General features: G+C 46.5%; 2 protein-coding genes across 3 annotated transcripts; one reads left to right on the forward strand and one right to left on the reverse strand.

Moving 5' to 3' along the window:
- Nucleotides 1-72: 72 nt before the first annotated feature.
- On the reverse strand, nucleotides 73-9361 carry ING5 (inhibitor of growth family member 5). Its single transcript, XM_084291733.1, has 8 exons — nucleotides 9312-9361; nucleotides 9154-9225; nucleotides 7951-8117; nucleotides 6400-6511; nucleotides 5352-5445; nucleotides 4238-4373; nucleotides 4002-4063; nucleotides 73-2799 (listed from the first exon to the last, which is right to left on the reverse strand). The coding sequence occupies exons 1-8, from the start codon at nucleotides 9346-9348 to the stop codon at nucleotides 2757-2759; spliced, it is 723 nt and encodes a 240-aa protein (XP_084147859.1). The 5' UTR covers nucleotides 9349-9361; the 3' UTR covers nucleotides 73-2756.
- Nucleotides 9362-10724: 1363 nt separating this feature from the next.
- DTYMK (deoxythymidylate kinase) lies at nucleotides 10725-17459 on the forward strand. 2 transcript variants are annotated; one of them, XM_084291743.1, is made up of 5 exons: nucleotides 10725-10860; nucleotides 10949-11057; nucleotides 11984-12074; nucleotides 14388-14585; nucleotides 16365-17459. In XM_084291743.1, the coding sequence occupies exons 1-5, from the start codon at nucleotides 10731-10733 to the stop codon at nucleotides 16473-16475; spliced, it is 639 nt and encodes a 212-aa protein (XP_084147869.1). In that variant the 5' UTR covers nucleotides 10725-10730; the 3' UTR covers nucleotides 16476-17459. The 2 variants fall into 2 exon arrangements, with proteins under 2 accessions (XP_084147869.1, XP_084147870.1); XM_084291744.1 differs by having other exon boundaries at nucleotides 10949-11051.
- Nucleotides 17460-18043: the final 584 nt, after the last annotated feature.

Below are 18043 nucleotides of genomic sequence, written 5' to 3' on the forward strand. Positions count from 1 at the left end.
CTCGTGATTCCTAGTGAAGAAGCATCTTTCCTTTTGAAGACTGATGCTAACTTCTAGCACTTTGTTTGTTTGTTTGTTTTTTTGCTTTGCTGGTTAAAATGGAAAACATCTGTTCTTCTGAGCTGAGGAAAGCACTTGCTAACAAAAAAATTTGCTGTCCTACCTGACCATCTTTTTTGAGTTTAAGGCAGCCAGCTTTGCTGTTATTCATCCACAGCTGCACATTCCCATACTTGCGTGTTTCCAGCAAGACCTCCAAAGAGGCGCAGTCTAACTTTGAGATTGTTTCAAATCAAATGCTTCATCTATGGTGACAGCACTACTATTAAAGCCTTAGGAAAAGGAGAAAAAATTTGACAATACCATTGGACGGAAGGGGAAAATAAGATGTGAAACAGCATCACCACTAGCCTTCAGGACACGGTTACACTCTTACATTAATCCAGTGTAGCAGATCAATGAGGTACAGGTCTCACCCACTGGTTACTGAATTACAGGCTGGCTCATGAGGTATCACAAGCGAATTTACTCTCAAAACAGAGGCAGAAAGAAGAGGGCTGACTGTACTTCTACAATCAGGCTTACATGATTGTGCTTCTTCTCCCCCTCAATCCCTTTCTAATTCATCTGTGTGGCTTTGGGGTGCTTTTACAATGGCAACAATGAGAAATGTACATTGTCTTGTAAACATAACTATGGAAACTTCATATACAGCATGGAGTGATGCAACCTAATACGGACATGTACAACATCACACTTCAAACAAGAGGGCCCTGGAGACAGGCCTTTCTGCATAGGGGACGCAATAAATCAAAACATTCACAGAAAACCTGTCTCATTATCAAAATGTTTCTGCTGCAACAGTTCTTACGTACCTGTAGCATCTACAAAACCCAGCAGAGCAAAGCAGGAAAGGAAAACAGGCAAGAGCTGTGTTCTACTTTCACTGCAAAGCACAAGTAAGAGGGCCAGGGCAAGAAAAAACAAACAAACAAAAACAACAACAAAGTTCTTTCACAAGCTGTTGCCAAAGTCCAACTAGAACAGTGTTGTTGTGTGTGTGTGTTTTGTTGTTTTTTTTTTCCTCCCCACCCCCCCTCCGTACTGTTTCTTCAGATTGCTTTTAAAGCAGAAGAGCTTATCTGGAAGCATTTCCAACAGTCTGCACCAAGAGCGCTGCACAGTGGTATGCCAAGTAACACAGCCCTGCACAGAGCTGCCATAAACACCCATCACAGACCACAGCCAGGAGAGTTCATGAACCTTGGTCTGTCCTGCTGCAGGCCTTTGGTGTTTTCTCCCTCCCCTAGCAGAAAAACCTTTACCCACAACATTTTTGTGTAGGCAATTAAGCCCCAAAATCCAGGATATACCTAAAGACAATACTTATCTCTGTTCTTCCCTCAACTTCTGAATCTGCTATAACTCAAAGGAGGAAAAAAAAAATCGCTGAAAAACACACAGAAAGACTGTAGTTTTTCTACTCCTGATTTCCTTCTCATCCTTCTGCTGCAGCAACTGGCATGGTGATGACAGCAAGGATTCACATTCAAGATCTGAAAGGCAGCTTAAAGAAGTCAAGAACAGGCAAATATGCCCCTACTAACAAGGCAAGATGTCATTTTAAAACATTCCTACTGAATTGCCTTCTTCAATAACACAGCTTCATAGCAAATTCTATTAAAACACCACAACCTCCACCAAGCTACCTCATGGCCACCTTTCTTTCAGCTTTGCCACACCATCACAGGAATGTACGCGTTATCCTTGCAGAGGATTCCCTTAAAGCTTCTTTTCCTGATTTACTGAGGTGCAATACAGACATACACAAGAAATAAAAATAAGGCCTTCATCTTCTTTTATGAATAAATCAGACCCTCTATAACAATACTCTAGGTTTCAACTTCACAGTAATGTACTTAAATTTCCAAAGAAATGAAAACTGACAGGAAAGGTAACTCACTCTCTCAATACTACTGTCACTAAGAAACACTGCAGGACAATTCCTGTGAGATTTAAAGCTCTTGTCCCAGAAGAGACAAACCTTTTATAGGAGGCAGAAAGTCAGATGTTTTCCTTCTCTTAAGGTTCACGTGAATGCAAGCAAGATCAAGTAAAATAATGGCAGTGCAAAGTTAGACAGAAGAAATTCCCCAGAAGGGAAGATACGGTCTTATCTCCATCCCATCCCTACCCTGTCAAAACTAAGCACAGTATTTGGCTTTGAGGAAACAGACATTGGAAACAGCTGACCAGCTTTCTTGTTCCTCTGTACAACAGAACTGCAGAACAAATGGACTTCACACCAAAACTATTCCTCTTCTGCAGGCTACAATAGAGACAATTCCTTTTTCTCTACCATGCTAAGCTCCAGGAAACTGAACAACTTCAGTGATGGCAATGCACCATGAAGCTACAGGTATCTCATGTTCCTGCAACGCCTTACGTGGTTTCACAGACTCCTATAAACTAGCAGACTTACAGCTACTGGCTGCCCTAACACTTCCTAGTAACACTGATTACAGTGTTGTGCAAGAGTAACATAAATAAAATCCCTGTGGCAGATTCCCTCCCTCCCACAGTCATTTTCTTATGAAAGAATAGGAATTACAACTGGCCACTGGACAATTAAATATCGTATCAGAAAAAGGAAGAGGGTAGGTTTTAAAATCAAAATGATGATATTGCAACTTGAAGGAAGGAATATATTAAAAAAAAACTCTTCTAGCCTCAGAGGATGTATTCCCCTCTACTCCTTACTTCTTTTTCTTTCTTTCCTGAACACAACGTGGACAAAACCTACAGGGAAAAGGAAAAAAAGATAGTAATTAGTTCCTGAAGATAACAACATATCACTCAAGAGCTCTTCCTATCATTTGGAAATGAGCAGGGGTGGTGGTGATTTTAACCAATGGCAACAACTTCATGACATATAGGAAGACTGGGTGAACAGGAAAGGAATTGTGCAGACTCTGGTGAACAGCACGAAAAGACTTCCAGAGCTGCCCCTCACAGCCATGATTCCCCCATTTCATTCACCTAAAAGTTACTCCAAGTAACAGAGAAAATAAGATATTTTCCTCCAGTTCATTCCTTCCTCTCCCTCCAGTGACTCCAGTTCAGTTCTACTTCAGCTTGTTTCTGATAAGCTTCTTACAGATAGATGACAGGAGCCCATCAAATAGAGATATTTACATCTCAAAGCCTGCTTACTGAAACAATCAGCATTTAACTCAGTGGCTAGCCATTAAACTTCAACTCCATGCTATCACCAGTTTACTTCAGTATCTGATTGGAACGCAGTGACCTACTGCTCTATGCACTTGCACACTTACAATTATTCCCATCACGCTGTGTTCTGTAAATAAACATTTTAGTCATGTTATTTGTCCCCACTTAATACAGTAGTGCAATTTCATTTCCTCTTGAAAATTCACTTTTCTTATGCTAACTGAGGAGTGTGGCATTTTAATTGCAAAAGAGAACAATTACACAAAGTTTTTGTCCTTTGAAAAAGAAAGTACAGAACAAGCATGTGACTTTCGAAGATGGGCACGTAAGCAAAACCTAAATAGAATTCTAACACTTTTTTTTCCCGTAAGTGGGGAAAAAAAAAAAAGAATTATTTTCTCAACCTTAACCACAACAACGGTTGCACAGAAATACAGCAAACGTGAGACTTAAGATGTATGTATTACCACAAGCCTAATCTCATGAACAGCTCTACTTAACGTGAAAATTTACATACACCCAGGTCCCTGTTTTGCTCCCACCAAAATCTATGGCAACTAAGACTCCCATGGAAGCAGCCCCCAGTAAAAAAGTTCCCCTTCTGCCTTCACAAAAATGCAATCTCAAACCCTACTGGACGCAAAGCTCTGATGACAAGAGCGAAGTTCCTTTGTCAGGAAGGGTCACAATAGAGTTTTGATTCTTTTTGTGATTCTTGTTGAGGGAAACTGTAGCTTGAGAAGAGTAAAAAGCCTGTGCATCCTCCTTACCATTTCCCTTTTGGTTTGGTGGTGAGATCCACACAAGCAAAGTGGAACCATTCAATTGGGCACTGCAAAACAAAGAAAAAATCCTCAGAAGAGATGCTCAGAGTTTCACAAGCATTATGTTTGTTTTGGATGATCTAATTGAGCAAGTACCCCCCTCAGATTTCACAGTGCTGTGATGTTGCAATCATCATTTCAGAAGACACAGAGCACCTTTTGACAACAAACCAACTGCTTACATCTGGGTTGTCACAGCCGATCATTTCTCCGTAGGACACCTGGTGACACAAGCAGTAGGTGGGCTCGTTGGGGTCCACTGGCATGTCTAGGACATCCGAGGGATGCACTGACAGGATGGTATCAGCAAACTCAGAGCTGTAGACAAGAACAATTTGAGGACAAAACACTTTTCAGTTATGGACAACTATACATTTCCAAGATCTAAATCCCTTTTGGGAAAATTAGTTTTTAACAGTATCTTCCTTAGGGCACATTGAACCCACTTTAGAGTTTAATTACACATTCACATATTGTCCAATAATTAAGAACATAAAGCAGGTTTGATAAAACACAAAAATATGAGCTCGACTATAAAGATTAGGAGAATGATTTGTAGATGACATGACTAAAGTAACAAAATGAATGTACAACTCACTCCTGTTTGGAGGGCAGAATAATCTGCCCTTTTTTTCCCCAGTCCATTTTTAATATATATTCTTCTTTCTCTGCCAGACATGAGGGAACCCCCTTGCTCTGACAGGAGCTCTGACACATCAGTAACACGAATAGAAGACACATTCTTTTCTTGCCCCTCCATTTAGCCAATTGAAGATATTAGAATTAATTGGGTTTAAAAATCACAGGGTGGAGGTGACTTGCTTTCTTCCTTGCCTCACGAAATGGAATTATGTTATTCAAGACTATTCAGGACACAGTTGTTTGAAAATAACCACAAAAAACTCCCCAGGATTTCCATAACAGCAATACAACATCAGTATTTGTCCCAATAGGCAAGTGTTTCTTTGCAATGAATATTGCAAGCAACATTTAAAAATAGCCGCATGACAAAAATCAAAGCTATTTTCTACCAGCTTGCCAACAGCAACACAGGCTCTGATCTTGTCCTTCCAGACAGAGGGCATTCCAAGCACGCCGAGTTTCCACGCATCAAGCAAGGAGTTAATTAACAAATCTGACTTGTCCTAAAGAGGACTCTAATGAAATATAGTTAAGACCACAATAACCTAAACACCACAGACATCCTGACAGGAGAGTAATAAAGGTAACATGAGTTTAGAGAAAATTCATGAAATGTTGAGCCAAAGTCACCAGAACTGTAGCTGGGTGCCTTACCCTCCTTTGAGTTTCTTTTTCTTTGGTGTATCTTCTTCAGATGTTCGCCTGCCTCGACCACGAGAGCCTCTTTTGTCTTTCTGACTCCGTCCCTCTATAATAGAAAAAAAGTGCTGCATTGTTTCAGCTTCTTTAAATAACAGAAACATCCCCAGGTATTTTACTTTTGGTGCATTTGTTTTGAAATCCTTCCATGACATGTAATTCAATACAAACACCGACTCTGAAATATACATACACTTTTCTGCCACAAACACGCCAAGCTTGCAAGTAGTATTACTCAGTGCCAAATTCCTATGTTTGCAGTTCTGGCAATTAAATCACTACAGTGCAATGTTAGTGCATAGTGTCACACAAGATTTAAACAGCATCACGTTTGATCAGATGCGACGTAATGCAGATTTTAAAAATAATAAGTATATTTTTAAACATTTGGCCAGTTAATTGGTTACTCAGCTACTGACTGAATTTTTATCTCCACAGGTCTGTACTCCTCATCTTACCCTTTATTTCACGGCTCAAAGGCATAAAGCTGTGTTGATGTTAACTGTAACCAAATTTCACCATAGTTATAGGAGATTTCCTGTATACGTTACAGAAACTGGCATCTTGCTTTACCTCTTAATTTTCCCAGCTGTTCTCAGCTTGACTAATTTCTAAATCCAGTAAAAGCACGAAAATAAGCAGATGTCTTCTCCAAAAGATCTTAGAACTTACTCAGTAATAGATCAAGCCTGAAGCCAACTGTTAAACTCAAAAGGTGTAGGAGCCACGGGCTAAACATCAGTTCAGTTTTGCCTCATCTTGCAGTTTTGCGCCACCTCAGGGCGCTCTGACAAGGACAGAGAGCAGGTTAGATTCCAGCACTAGATTTTTTCCTTTCCCCTGTTCACTGGCGAGCACAACACTGTAAATATCTGAAGAGCATTCACAAGTACAGGAGAGCACTGTAGCCTCCTGAAATGACAGCCAAACTCTGTATTTCAGCCTCTCTGGTTTGATATGATCCATGCTGGAAAAGGCTGTCAAACACACAACATTTACGCACTTTTCAGGCTTCGTGATCCAGGGTTTTCAAAGTCGCTGCCTTCCAGTTTATCTTTCAGATCTGCTTCAAACCGTGCCAAGTCTGCATCCAGCCGGCGGATATGCTTATCCACCTGCACAGAAGAGGAAACCACAAACTGAATTATTTAAAAAAAAAAACAACTCCTAAACCAAGAACAGGAAGGTCTAGTAACTTGGCTGCTATCAGCACGAACAGGAATGTAAGACTTGAAGGCAAGGCATGAGAGGTGTACCAAACTGGAAAGAGGGAAATGGTACATGCAAAGGGAATTAAAGCAAACAGAGAAAGAAAAAAGCTGAAGCAAGCTTGCTAAAAGCAAGAGAACCCAATCCCAATGCAAGCAAAGAGAAATAACGGCAAAGGGGATGGGGGAAGGTGGCATAAAGGAGAGTCAAAGCAACTAGACTAATGGTTTGCAGAACAAAACAAAATGACAGAAGATATTTAGAGACTGTTTTCTCCTGGCCATTTTAAAAATTTATTATTCAACTGATATCCATTAAAGGTGGCAACATTTTCTCTAGTATTTCACTCACGGGCTATTTAATGAAATTTAATAACAAATACAGGCCATCTTCAATATCAAGTCAGTACACGTTATGTAAGTATCTCATAATACCCTGGTGACAACAATGTGGCTTACAGAACACAGATGTAGCATAGGTGTTTTAACTCTCCTCCCTCACCCCCAAACCATGTTGCTGCAGTACCTATTCATGAAGTTAGTGTTCATCTAGGATGCTTTTCAATCCCTGTGAAATAATTTCCTTTCCTGCAGTATTTGACATCAATAAAAAGTACTCCAGCTGCAGCTATCACTTTTAATTAGAATCCAAAGCATCTCTAGAAGCTATATAAAACATGCTAAGAACAGATAAAAAGGATTCCCCTCCCTTAATATGCACCTATGGGATAAAATAGAGATAAGAATCACTCAAGGGACAGATAAACAGACAGGAGAAGGTGCAGAACAGGAGAAAAGTGGAAATCTGCATCTTAAGAAAAGATATTTTCTCACTGCCAGTTTGACATCTAGTATACAGCCAAAACAGCAGAGCTGACCGGTCTCCATGCCTCTGTCACCTGGAAACCCAAGAAACTGGGAAGATTTCCCTCTACTCCTCCACAATACAGTTTTAAAGCTGACCTAAAAAACGTTGTTTATGATCAAGACCAGCCCTAAATGAATTAGTGGGTGAAAGGGGAGTGGGCGGGGTAAATATGCTGTCATTATTAGACAGCAGATGTGTACTTCTGATAAAGCAATCTCCAGCCTTTAATCAGTAGAGAAGACTACTTGACACTAAACCCAGGAGCACTGGGGAGGCCTTTTTTTCTTTTTTGGGGGGGAGGATAACAGTAAGAAAAGTAAGCTTGAAACTAATATCTTACTTTGCTTCAGTAAGATATTAAAGGCAAATGCACCAGGAAAGAGACATACGGATGCTGCAGAAGCACCTCTCAAGTCTGTCACCAGCCCCAGCCCAGATTATGATTGTATTTACAAGTCTCACTGTTTTTGGTCCTCACCATCTCGTACGTCTGCATGGCCAGCTGTACTTTATCGTCGCTGTACTCCTTACATTTACTGTAGGCACTCTGGATTTTTTTCAGGTGTTCCACTCGCTCCTCGGGCAACATGTTCTTCACGGATTCAATGTATTCTGCTGCAAGACTGTCAATTTCTGCTTTCTTATCTGAAAAGCAGAGACATAGTACACATACGTGAGAAAGCCATCTTCCAAAGGAAGTATTTTACCTTCTACCTCTCTCTAGTATTTAGAAGACCCCTCCTGAGAGTCTTTGGACTTGCCTTAATTCTTTAATGCATTTACCTTTTTTTTATTAAAGATTAATTTAAAGGCATACTGTCTTCAACACCTATGGTATGGTGCTGGTTTTTTGAGCCTTTTGCTGTTCAGAGAGGCTCAGTTAAGACCAGAAACTGAATCAATAGGTTCACAAACTTCAACCTCTCTTTCCATATGAAGAACACTGTATTTGCTGCACGGTTCTGTTTTAATGCCTCAAATTGAAAATCATTAATGTGTAATCACATGTCAACACAAAACCTCAGAAAAAAGAACGAAAAGAAGCCTTAAAGGCATGCAGCAATCTACAATTCAGTAGACATGAATATAAGTATGTCTGACAGCAAGGATGTCCAAGGGGCAATCAGGTACAGTGACCACAATTATACATAACTACAAATTAGCAAGCAACAGCTGAAAATGAAGCCCCGTGCCCAGTGAGCTGTAGGGCTCACAGAGAACCAGCATGAGACTGGCTGAGGGAAACAGGGAACCTCCTGAGTTGGAAGGGACCCGCACAGATGACCGAGTCCCACTCCTGGATGCATACAGGACACCCAAAAACCAAACCGTGTGTCTCAGAGCCTCGTCCAAACGCTTCTTGAACTCCAGCAGCTCGGTGCCGTGACCCTGAGGAGCCTGTCCCGGTGCCCGGCCACCTCTGGGTGCAGACCCTTTCCCTGACAACCTCCTCCAACCCTCCCCTGCCCCAGCTCCATGCCGTCCCCTCGGGTCCCGTCGCTGTCCCCAGCGAGCAGAGCTCAGCGCCTGCCCCTCGGGAGGGAGCTGCAGGCTGCCCCGAGGCCTCCCCTCACCCTGCTCGGCTCCGGGCCGCACAAACCCAGGCAGCAGCCCCATTGCGCCCCTTCCCCTTCCCCTCAGCCCCCCGCGGCTCCCCAACGCCCGCCGCCTCCTCACGCACCTTCCGTGCGCTGGTCGAGCTCCCGCATCAGCTGGAAGTTGCGCTGCAGCTCGCAGGGCAGGTTCTCGATGCCTGAAACGAGCACAGAGCCCCCTCAGCGCCGCGCCTCCCCCCCTCCACGGCCCCGCCGCCCGCCGCCCCCCGCGCCCGGCGCTCACTGTCCAGGTAGTGCTCCAGGTACATGGCGGCCGCCATCTTGTGCCGCCCGCCCCGCCCCGCCGCCGGCCGGCCCCGACCTCATCACGTATTAATGAGTTGCCCTCTCCCATTGCCCGCCTCTTTCTGCATGTTCACAGAATTTCACAGAATTTCTAGCTTGGAAGAGACCTCAAGATCATCGAGTCCAACCTCTGACCTAACACTAACAAGTCCTCCACTAAACCATATCCCTAAGCTCTACATCTAAACGTCTTTTAAAGACCTCCAGGGATGATGACTCCACCACTTCCCTGGGCAGCCTGTTCCAATGCCTCACAACCCTCTCAGTGAAGAAGTTCTTCCTAACATCTAATCTAAAACTCCCCTGGCGCAACTTAAGCCCATTCCCCCTCGTCCTGTCACCAGGCACGTGGGAGAACAGGCCAACCCCCACCTCGCTACAGCCTCCTTTGAGGTACCTGTAGAGAGCGATAAGGTCACCCCTGAGCCTCCTCTTCTCCAGGCTGAACAAGCCCAGCTCCCTCAGCCGCTCCTCGTAGGACTTGTTCTCCAGGCCCCTCACCAGCTTCGTCGCCCTTCTCTGCACCCGCTCAAGCACCTCGATGTCCTTCTTGTAGTGAGGGGCCCAAAACTGAACACAGTACTCGAGGTGCGGCCTCACCAGAGCCGAGTACAGGGGGACGATCACCTCCCTAGCCCTGCTGGTCACACTGTTTCTGATACAAGCCAGGATGCCGTTGGCCTTCTTGGCCACCTGAGCACACTGCTGGCTCATATTCAGCCGACTATCCACCATCACTCCCAGGTCCTTCTCTGCCTGGCAGCTCTCCAACCATTCCTCTCCCAGCCTGTAGCTCTGCTTGGGGTTGCTGTGCCCCAGGTGCAGGACCCGGCACTTGGCCTTGTTGAACTTCATGCAGTTGACCTCAGCCCATCGGTGCAGCCTATCCAGATCCTCCTGCAGAGCTTTCCTACCCTCGAGCAGATCGACACACGCACCTAACTCGGTGTCATCTGCAAACTGACTGCGGGTGCACTCAATGCCCTCGTCCAGATCATCGATGAAGATATTAAAGATATTAAAGATATCCATGAAGGGGCGGGGCCACGCTGCCCACCCCTCACAACGGGGCTCGGCGCCCCCTCGGTGCCTCACGGGGACGCTGCGCCTGGCGTGTCCCCCCCCCCCGCCCACCCATCCACCCCACCGCGCGCCTGTTGCCCATTCTCCCCATTTTTTCCCTCAAAACGGCGGGCGACCACCAGACCACCACCCCTATCCCCTTTAACAGTGAGCCCGGCCTCCTTTTTCGGAGGGCTCCGCCTCTTCTATGGCTCCCCCATTGCCCAGAGCGCTGCCGGGACGGGACGGGGCGGGGACCGGGACCGGGGCTGGGGGTGGGAGGGGGGCGGGCGCCATGGCGGGCGCCCGGGGGGCGCTGATCGCCCTGGAGGGGGTGGACAGGGCCGGCAAGAGCACGCAGGGCCGGCGGCTGGTGGAGGCGCTGCGGGCAGGCGGGCACCGCGCCGACCTGCTCCGCTTCCCCGGTAGGCGGGGATGGGGCTCGGGGGGGGGTTAGGAGGGTGGGGGGTTGGGGGACCCCGTTACCGAGCTGTGTGGCCCCTTCGGTTGCAGAGAGGACGACGGAGATCGGGCGGCTGCTCGGAGCCTACCTGGCGGGGGAGAAGGACGTGGAGGACCACGCCGTGCACCTCCTGTTCTCCGCCAACCGCTGGGAGCACGTGTAAAGATGGCCGGGGGGAGGGGGGGGGGAGGTGGGAACCCTCGGGATCCCCCCCGAGACCCTCCCCGAGCCCCCCCCAGCCCCGCTGCTGCCCTCGGGAGGGAGCCCCCGCAGGGCTGGGGGTCAGGGCCAGGCTCGGCCTGCTCCAGGCCAGCAGCCCCTGCCCGTTCCCCTCCTGCGCCCTAAAGGAGCTGCCCTCCCTGTGAGCTCCCCTCCCAAATCCTCACCCAAGGGGGGAGGCTTCGGACCCGTCCCCTGCAGCTGGCTCTGTGCTGCTGGGCACAAACCAGGGGGTTTCAGCGCCGCCTGGGAGCCCAAAGGGAGCGGGCAAACCACCACGTCACCCACCCCTCAGCACAGCCTTTGGTGTACTGAGCTGCTGCCCCAGCCTGGGAGCTACTGCTCGTGTGTTTTTTTTGCCAAACTGAAGCTTTGTGTACATAGCTGGGGCCATTGGTGACAGCTGTTGCACTTATCCAGACCTCTGCACTACAAGATGCTTTCTGTTTCTGCAAAAGCTTCACTGATTTTGCTGTAGCAGGGGTGCTGAGCAAAGCGGGAGGGCATGAGGCAGATGGGTGAGCTGCAGTAAGAAATGTCTGTTGTAAACAAAGGATGCTTTTCTCTGACAGAGGCAAGTATTTCAAACCTACTGCACCGCTTAGAAAGGAAGGAAGACTAAGCTGCTCGTGCCTGGCTGTAGCTCGTCGGTGATCATGCTGCAAGCTGTGGAGCTGCCTAGAGCAATGCCCTGCACTGGTGCACCCTGAATGTGGGTGTCTCAAAAGGGTATTTGCTAAATATTGTAGAGGGTGGAGCGCAAATAGGAATTGATTCGTGGTCAGTGTCACCAGTGACCCTGATGCTGCTAATGACCAGTTTGAAGTCGGAAGTGTAACTTTTTTTTTCTCCTCCATGGTTTTCAGGCCTTCGATGAAAGAGAAACTACGTCAAGGGGTCACGCTTGTGGTTGACAGATACGCCTTTTCTGGAGTGGCCTTCACAAGCGCCAAGGAGGTGAGTGAGGGACCCGGCAGGCCCTGCCTCTCTCTGTATTTGAAGAAACAGGAAATGGGGAGAGGCCTGCTCTCGAGGTCGGTCTGTGTGGCCCAGGCTCCTTTTCTGGGGAAACATGGATTGAAATGGGGGATGAAAGTTTCATCTTAAATGTTAACGTGGCCTGTTTGCCTGTGTCTACCCCAAAAGAACAGAGAAACTCATTAGGTTACTTGTTAGCGAGGTAGGCTCACTCCGGAGTTGCACTGGGGAACCCCAAACCAGACATGGCACTCGTGCGGGTGCAGGACAGATGGGAAGAAGGATCACTTTCCTCGTGCTTATACAGCTAGGCTGCTGCTGGCCTTTGCGGCCAGGGCATGCTACTCACTCTTGGTGAGCTCAGTGTCCACCACGAGCCTCAGCCCCTTTTCTGCAGAGCTTCTGCCCAGCTGGTCAGCCTCCAGCCTGCCCTGGTGCATCAGATTCTTCTTCCCCAGGGCAGGACTTTACATTTGCCTTTTTTTAATGTCTTGAGGTTCCTGGCAGCCTGTTCCTCAGAGTGTTGTACCCCTCCAGATAGCAGTCCTGCCCTCCCATGTGCTCACTGTCCCCGCCTGGTGTCATCCAGAAGGTTGCTGAGGGAACGCTCTGTCCTGTTGTTTCGGTCATTAGAGATGTTGAACCGTACTAGGAACCGTGCTATTTGTCCTTGAGTGCTGGCACAAGCAGCCACCTACCAGCTGGACTTTGTGCCACTGGTCACCACTCTCAGCCCAGTAGCCTCGTCGTTTTTTTTTTGCCAACTTGACTGTCCGCCTACCTGTTCATATCTCACCAGCTTGGTGGAAAGGAGATCATGCTCACGTCAAGGTACAGAGCATCTACTACTCTCCTCGGATTTGTCTTCAGCATTCCTGAGAAACCTGGACTGCTTGTGCCCAGCAGATACACGGGTGATTAAGGTCTTCTATGACTATCAGGGCCTGCAATTGTGACCCTTCTTCCATCTGTATGAAGAAGGCTTCATCGATGTCCTGTCTTCAGGTCTGTCCCCGAGCCTTAACCATAGGCTCCCACCTGGCTCATCTCCTGTCCCAAGGCAAAGCTCCCTGTGCTGCAGACGCTCTGTGGCAAACAGCACAACCCCTCTTTCTCCTCACCTTCCAGCCTGTTTCCTGAACAGCCTCTGTGGCACCACAGCAGTCTGGCAGGCTGTCCCACCTCACCCCTGTAATCTGAGCAGGATCACAGCCCCGCAGTGTCCCTGTGCAGGGACATTCCTTGGGTGTTTCCCATGTTGTGTGCTTGAGATGGGTCCCCAGTAGTGCCACTTTCCAGAGAGCCTCTGCTCTCATATTTTCCCTTAGACACTTCCTCTTTGCCTGCCACCTTCAGTTCTCTACAGCTTGTAAGCGTTCCCTTGACATACCTAGTTTAAAGCTCTTTTCACTACCTTAGCAACCCTGCTTGTACAGACAATCTTGGCATGTGGTGGGACATATCCCAGCCCTGCTCTGTAGCCATCAGGCCTTGAAGAGTATCCTGTGGTCAAAGAAGCTGAAAACTTGCCTGTGACACCAACCGTGCAGCTGGGAGTTGACCTGAATTTATTCCTACCTCGACCTTTCCCCCTTTCTGGAAGAATTATGTCAATCTTGGGCTCCCATGCCCTGTGTCATCCTCATCCCCTCAAGCCTGGCGGTCAGCCTTGGTACGTGCACCCTGATTGTATCACTGTCCACCACGTGGATGAGCAGCAAGGAGTAACGGGGTCAGACAAGCCTCAGCAGCCCCTGCAATGTTGTGGATCCATATACCCCGGTGGCAGTCTTCAAATTTGTCAGCGGGATCAAAAAAGTCAGAAAGCTTTGTCTCTTGCATCAGGGCTGGAATTCCTGGTGGGCTGAGGTGTACGGTAAGTATTCAAAAAGGTACCTCCATGGGCACAAACATACTAAAGCTGCACAGCATTTATATTTGGGAGCAGTTTTCCTTTGGACTGATCGCTGTGTGGAGGTTTCGAAATGTGACTCATTATTTCCCTCTGCTGGGCTTTGCGGAAGAGATGTTAAAATCATTAGCTCTGCTTGACTTCAGTGAGCATGAGAGGAGCACGGCACCCAGGAAAATCTGGACCCTCAAAATTCCTAGGAGTGAATTTGAAGTTTTAGGCTGGGAAATCACCCTTTCAGTTTGTAGGGCTGTATTCAGTGACTTGTGCTGCATCTCTTCTGTGGCTGTTCCTCCCCTACCCCACTCTCCAGCTACCCTGCTTCTTTCCCTTGTTCTTATTCCTTTCTTTCATCTCAAACTTGGTTGTCTTTGGGACAGAACTTCTGCGTGGACTGGTGCAAACAGCCTGACATTGGACTCCCAAAGCCAGATCTGATTCTGTTTCTTCAGTTAAGCCCAGAGGAAGCAGCAGCACGAGGGGACTTTGGAAGTGAACGTTACGAGAACAGCCTCTTCCAAGAGAAAGTTCTGAAGTCCTTCTACCATCTGATGAAGGACAAGACATTAAACTGGAAGGTGAGCAAATAACCCTGAGGGCTCTGTCACAGACTGGGGGTGGTCTCTCACGAGAGGGCTCCCTCCTGGATTGTGTGTGTTGTGCCCTTGTGCTTCCCGTTCTTGGCAAGAAGTTTTGGGGTGTGCTGGGGACCAGCCAGAGCTGCTGTGGCCTGCAGCAGGGCACTGCTGACGCCCACTGCTCCAGGATACTGTAAGGGGCCCTGTTGGACTGGGGGAAGGTTTTTGCTTGTTGGTTTTGCAGAAGAGAAGAAAACATACACCACAGCACAAAACTAAAAACAAAACAAAAAAGCACGCAGTCGAAACTATTGTATGAGACAGTGTGGAACTTGCCTAACATCTAGTCTGCAAACACTGATTTTCCAGAGATTCTAGCAGAGGAATATATTTCCCTTATTACTTGTCATCTGTTATCTCTCTACCCGTTACGCGAAAGGAGTTTTCATTTAAAGTATCAGCGACATGTCTGTTTAAAATACCCCAAACTGCAAAGCTGTTAAACAGGTACATATCAAAACAGATGATGTGGAGGTGACAGGTATCCCTGGAGTGAGTACAGAAATCCAGTTCCAGCAGCCATTAGCAGTTCAGTTAGCATTCCTGGCAATTCCCCCCTCAACATCAGATAAAATAATAGACACTAAAGGTTGCCAAAGATCTATTTAGTCCAAAACATGAAATGGAGCTCAATACACCATCAATTACAAGAATAAATTGAGGTCAGCTATCTGCTTGAGGATATTGTGTGAGCACAAAGCTCACGCATTAGCTGTTCCATAACAAGAAGATTACCATTTAATTATGAAGTGTATTTATGGCATAGCCTCACAGTCTGCTTTTTCACAATGCTGTGTGGTCCAGTATTCATAGGTCTTCATGATCAACCTGCACCTGCTTACGTCTTTTAACCAAGTTATTTCTTTGCCTTCGTAGCTCCTAAATAATTTTAAAGCAATGGAAGCAAAGCCTTTGCCAATTAACGTTGACTTGTGACGACCTGCAAGCTGTAATTCGGAAGTGAAATGTCCTGTTTTCTAAAACAACATTAGGAAAAACATCGCTGCTTGGACTTTCTCCTGTTTAATAGAAGCTTTGTGGAATCTAGTTTTGATATGGGCCTTATTGCTTTGCATCTGTTCTGTTGCCTTGCAGTCTCAAAGGTAAAAATCAAGCAAGCTGTCCCCTGAGAAGGGGCATAAAATGACGTTGTATGTGTGATCCAGGTTCCCTCAGTCACACAGGAGCTGAGCTGGTACTCCTTAAGCACCAGGCTCAGCAAACACCAGAATCAGATAGCACTACCAGCTTGCAGCATTTAAAAAACAACCAACAAACTGAAGCTGGAAAATCCCATGAATTGGATTTTGAGAGGTTCTGACTATCGTGAGTGATAGTAAGGATCCCCAGATAACCCCTGAGGGATCAATATACTGATGTTTCTGAGGGACTACACTACGGGGTGAAAAATGCTTACCTGATTTAAGGTCATATGCTCCCACAGACCATCAGCAAAGAACACGCGGCAGTAGTTGCTTTTGTTTCCCTTCATCCTGTCGCACATCGATATCTTAAGTGTCTGTTCCTGCGTAAAATAAATTTTCCAATTCCAGTGCAGAAGTAGTGCATGAGAAGTGTAATTAGCTCCTTTCACTGCTCTTGAATTGTAACGATATTGAGTAAAGAGGGAGAGAAAAATAGCAGAAAGGTAGGTTTTTTCCTCATTGTGTTGGAAACTGAGGAACATGTTTCTGTATTTTTTGTTTGTTTTGGCAACAGATGATTGATGCTTCAAAGAGCATAGAAGACTTGCACAGAGAAATTAAGTCCATTGCAGAGGAAACCATGCTGGAGGTTCAGAATAAACCCTTGGGAGAACTCTGGAAATAAAGCTTAATGCAGGTTATTCTTCTAGAGCTAGCAGAAAATTCACCTCTTGGACCTTCCTCAGGTGGATGACACCTCTACATCACATTTTAGTTACTACGGTTTATAGGTCACGTGTATTCTTCCTGGTCCAGCGTGGTGCTGGCGTGCTTTTGACTGTGCCTGCTTCTCCTCTTCCATTCTGTATAGTCCCTGCTGCTTTTTGTTATAAGCGAGCATACAAAGAGCACATAACATTCCTTTGTGAAAGCCTCCCTGCTTCAGGTAGGATCTCTTGTTGTAGGCTTGGTCCTGTAATGTAGATTTGGATACTGAGCCCAGAGCTTCCCCAAATGTGATCAGCAGCAACAGGTGGGGAACAGCCATCACATATTTGAAGTTCCAGAGAACTACCATGTTCTTGATTCTTCTTTCTCTCTGGTGGAATGCATCCCCTGTGCTACAACCAGCTTTTATAGTACTTTATAATATGTTACTCTTTTAAACATTTTGTATAGCAGCAAAAGCATTTATTTTTTTCCTACCACTATGATCACTTACCTTCTAAAAGGACATGCAGGAGGTGAAAGTGCAGCAGTTCAGGCACTAAATACAGGGATCACTGTTTGCTAGAGCGAAGGGACGGGTGACTTCCTATTCCAGCCTGCTCCCCAGCTGCTCAGTGCAGAAGCTGGACAGCTATTAGCAGGGAAGAGTCCAAAATAGATGTTAGCTTGTCAGCAGCCCCATTTGAAGGCCAAGTGGTGCACAAATTCTTTTAGACTGATTGAATTGCTCCTGCGACCAAGATCAGAGGAAGAGTCAGCAGTGATTCCTGCACTTCACTTTCCAAGTGAAATCCAAACAGCCCAGCGTATGTTACCAGACCAGATCAGGTTCAAGTTGTGATCTTGCCTGCTTCCCTCAGCCTCTACCATTCCACTGACTGCCTGAAGGTGCTGCTTTTAGTCTGAGTTGTTACAATAAAGTTCCAGTGCATAAAATGGCGATGGGTGTTTGATGCTTGATTATGCTATATTAGGTTAAGAGTTCTTCCAAGTCTTCAGCAGTTTAAAAAAAAATACCCTAGTCTGGGATGAGTCAAATGAAATCATTTGTAAGGTGCATTAATATGGGGACAACCAGCAGAGGTAACATCTCCCCATCAGACGCTTAGCAGTATGGACTGCTCTCCAAGCTGCCCCTACAGAGATTAAACCCTGCTTTCTTAGAGGCCACTTGAGCTGATTGACTAATGGGGAGAAGAAGGTAAGCGTTTAAAACAACACTGCTGCTGCAAGCATCAACTGAGATGGAATAAGCTGCCTTCACTCTGCATAGTAACTGGTAGCAGGAACACTCCTTGTGAAGGAGGTAAGCACCTGGAATGCTGAATTGTGCCCTTCCAGCAATTCCTTAACCTTCAGGAGTCATTTAATTCATCTTAGCTTTAGGTTCCCACCTACAGAAAGCCAAGAACATCTGTTCAGTATCTAAGAAATCTGAGTTTAGCACTCTCAATTACTGGGGTCACATTAATGCCCAGGTATAAGATCTGTCTGGCTAAGCTGTCTTTAACCATGAAAGCACAA

The sequence above is a fragment of the Netta rufina genome (genome assembly GCF_964035555.1).
Source record: "Netta rufina genome assembly, chromosome: 9".
In the NCBI taxonomy this organism is placed as follows: Eukaryota; Metazoa; Chordata; class Aves; order Anseriformes; family Anatidae; genus Netta; species Netta rufina.

Excerpts from the sequence above, each read along its gene's own strand:
- ING5 (XM_084291733.1), bottom strand. The coding sequence starts at position 9,348 with ATGGCGGCCGCCATGTACCTGGAGCACTACCTGGACA. Across the intron at positions 6,512-7,950 it reads CCATGCAGACGTACGAGATG|GTGGATAAGCATATCCGCCG; the intron begins GTGAGGACCAAA and ends TCTTCTGTGCAG. Across the intron at positions 4,374-5,351 it reads AAAAAGAAACTCAAAGGAGG|CTCTGAGTTTGCTGATACCA; the intron begins GTAAGGCACCCA and ends TCTTGTCTACAG.
- DTYMK (XM_084291743.1), top strand. The coding sequence starts at position 10,731 with ATGGCGGGCGCCCGGGGGGCGCTGATCGCCCTGGAGGGGGTGGACAGG. Across the intron at positions 10,861-10,948 it reads CGACCTGCTCCGCTTCCCCG|AGAGGACGACGGAGATCGGG; the intron begins GTAGGCGGGGAT and ends CTTCGGTTGCAG. Across the intron at positions 14,586-16,364 it reads ACAAGACATTAAACTGGAAG|ATGATTGATGCTTCAAAGAG; the intron begins GTGAGCAAATAA and ends TTTTGGCAACAG.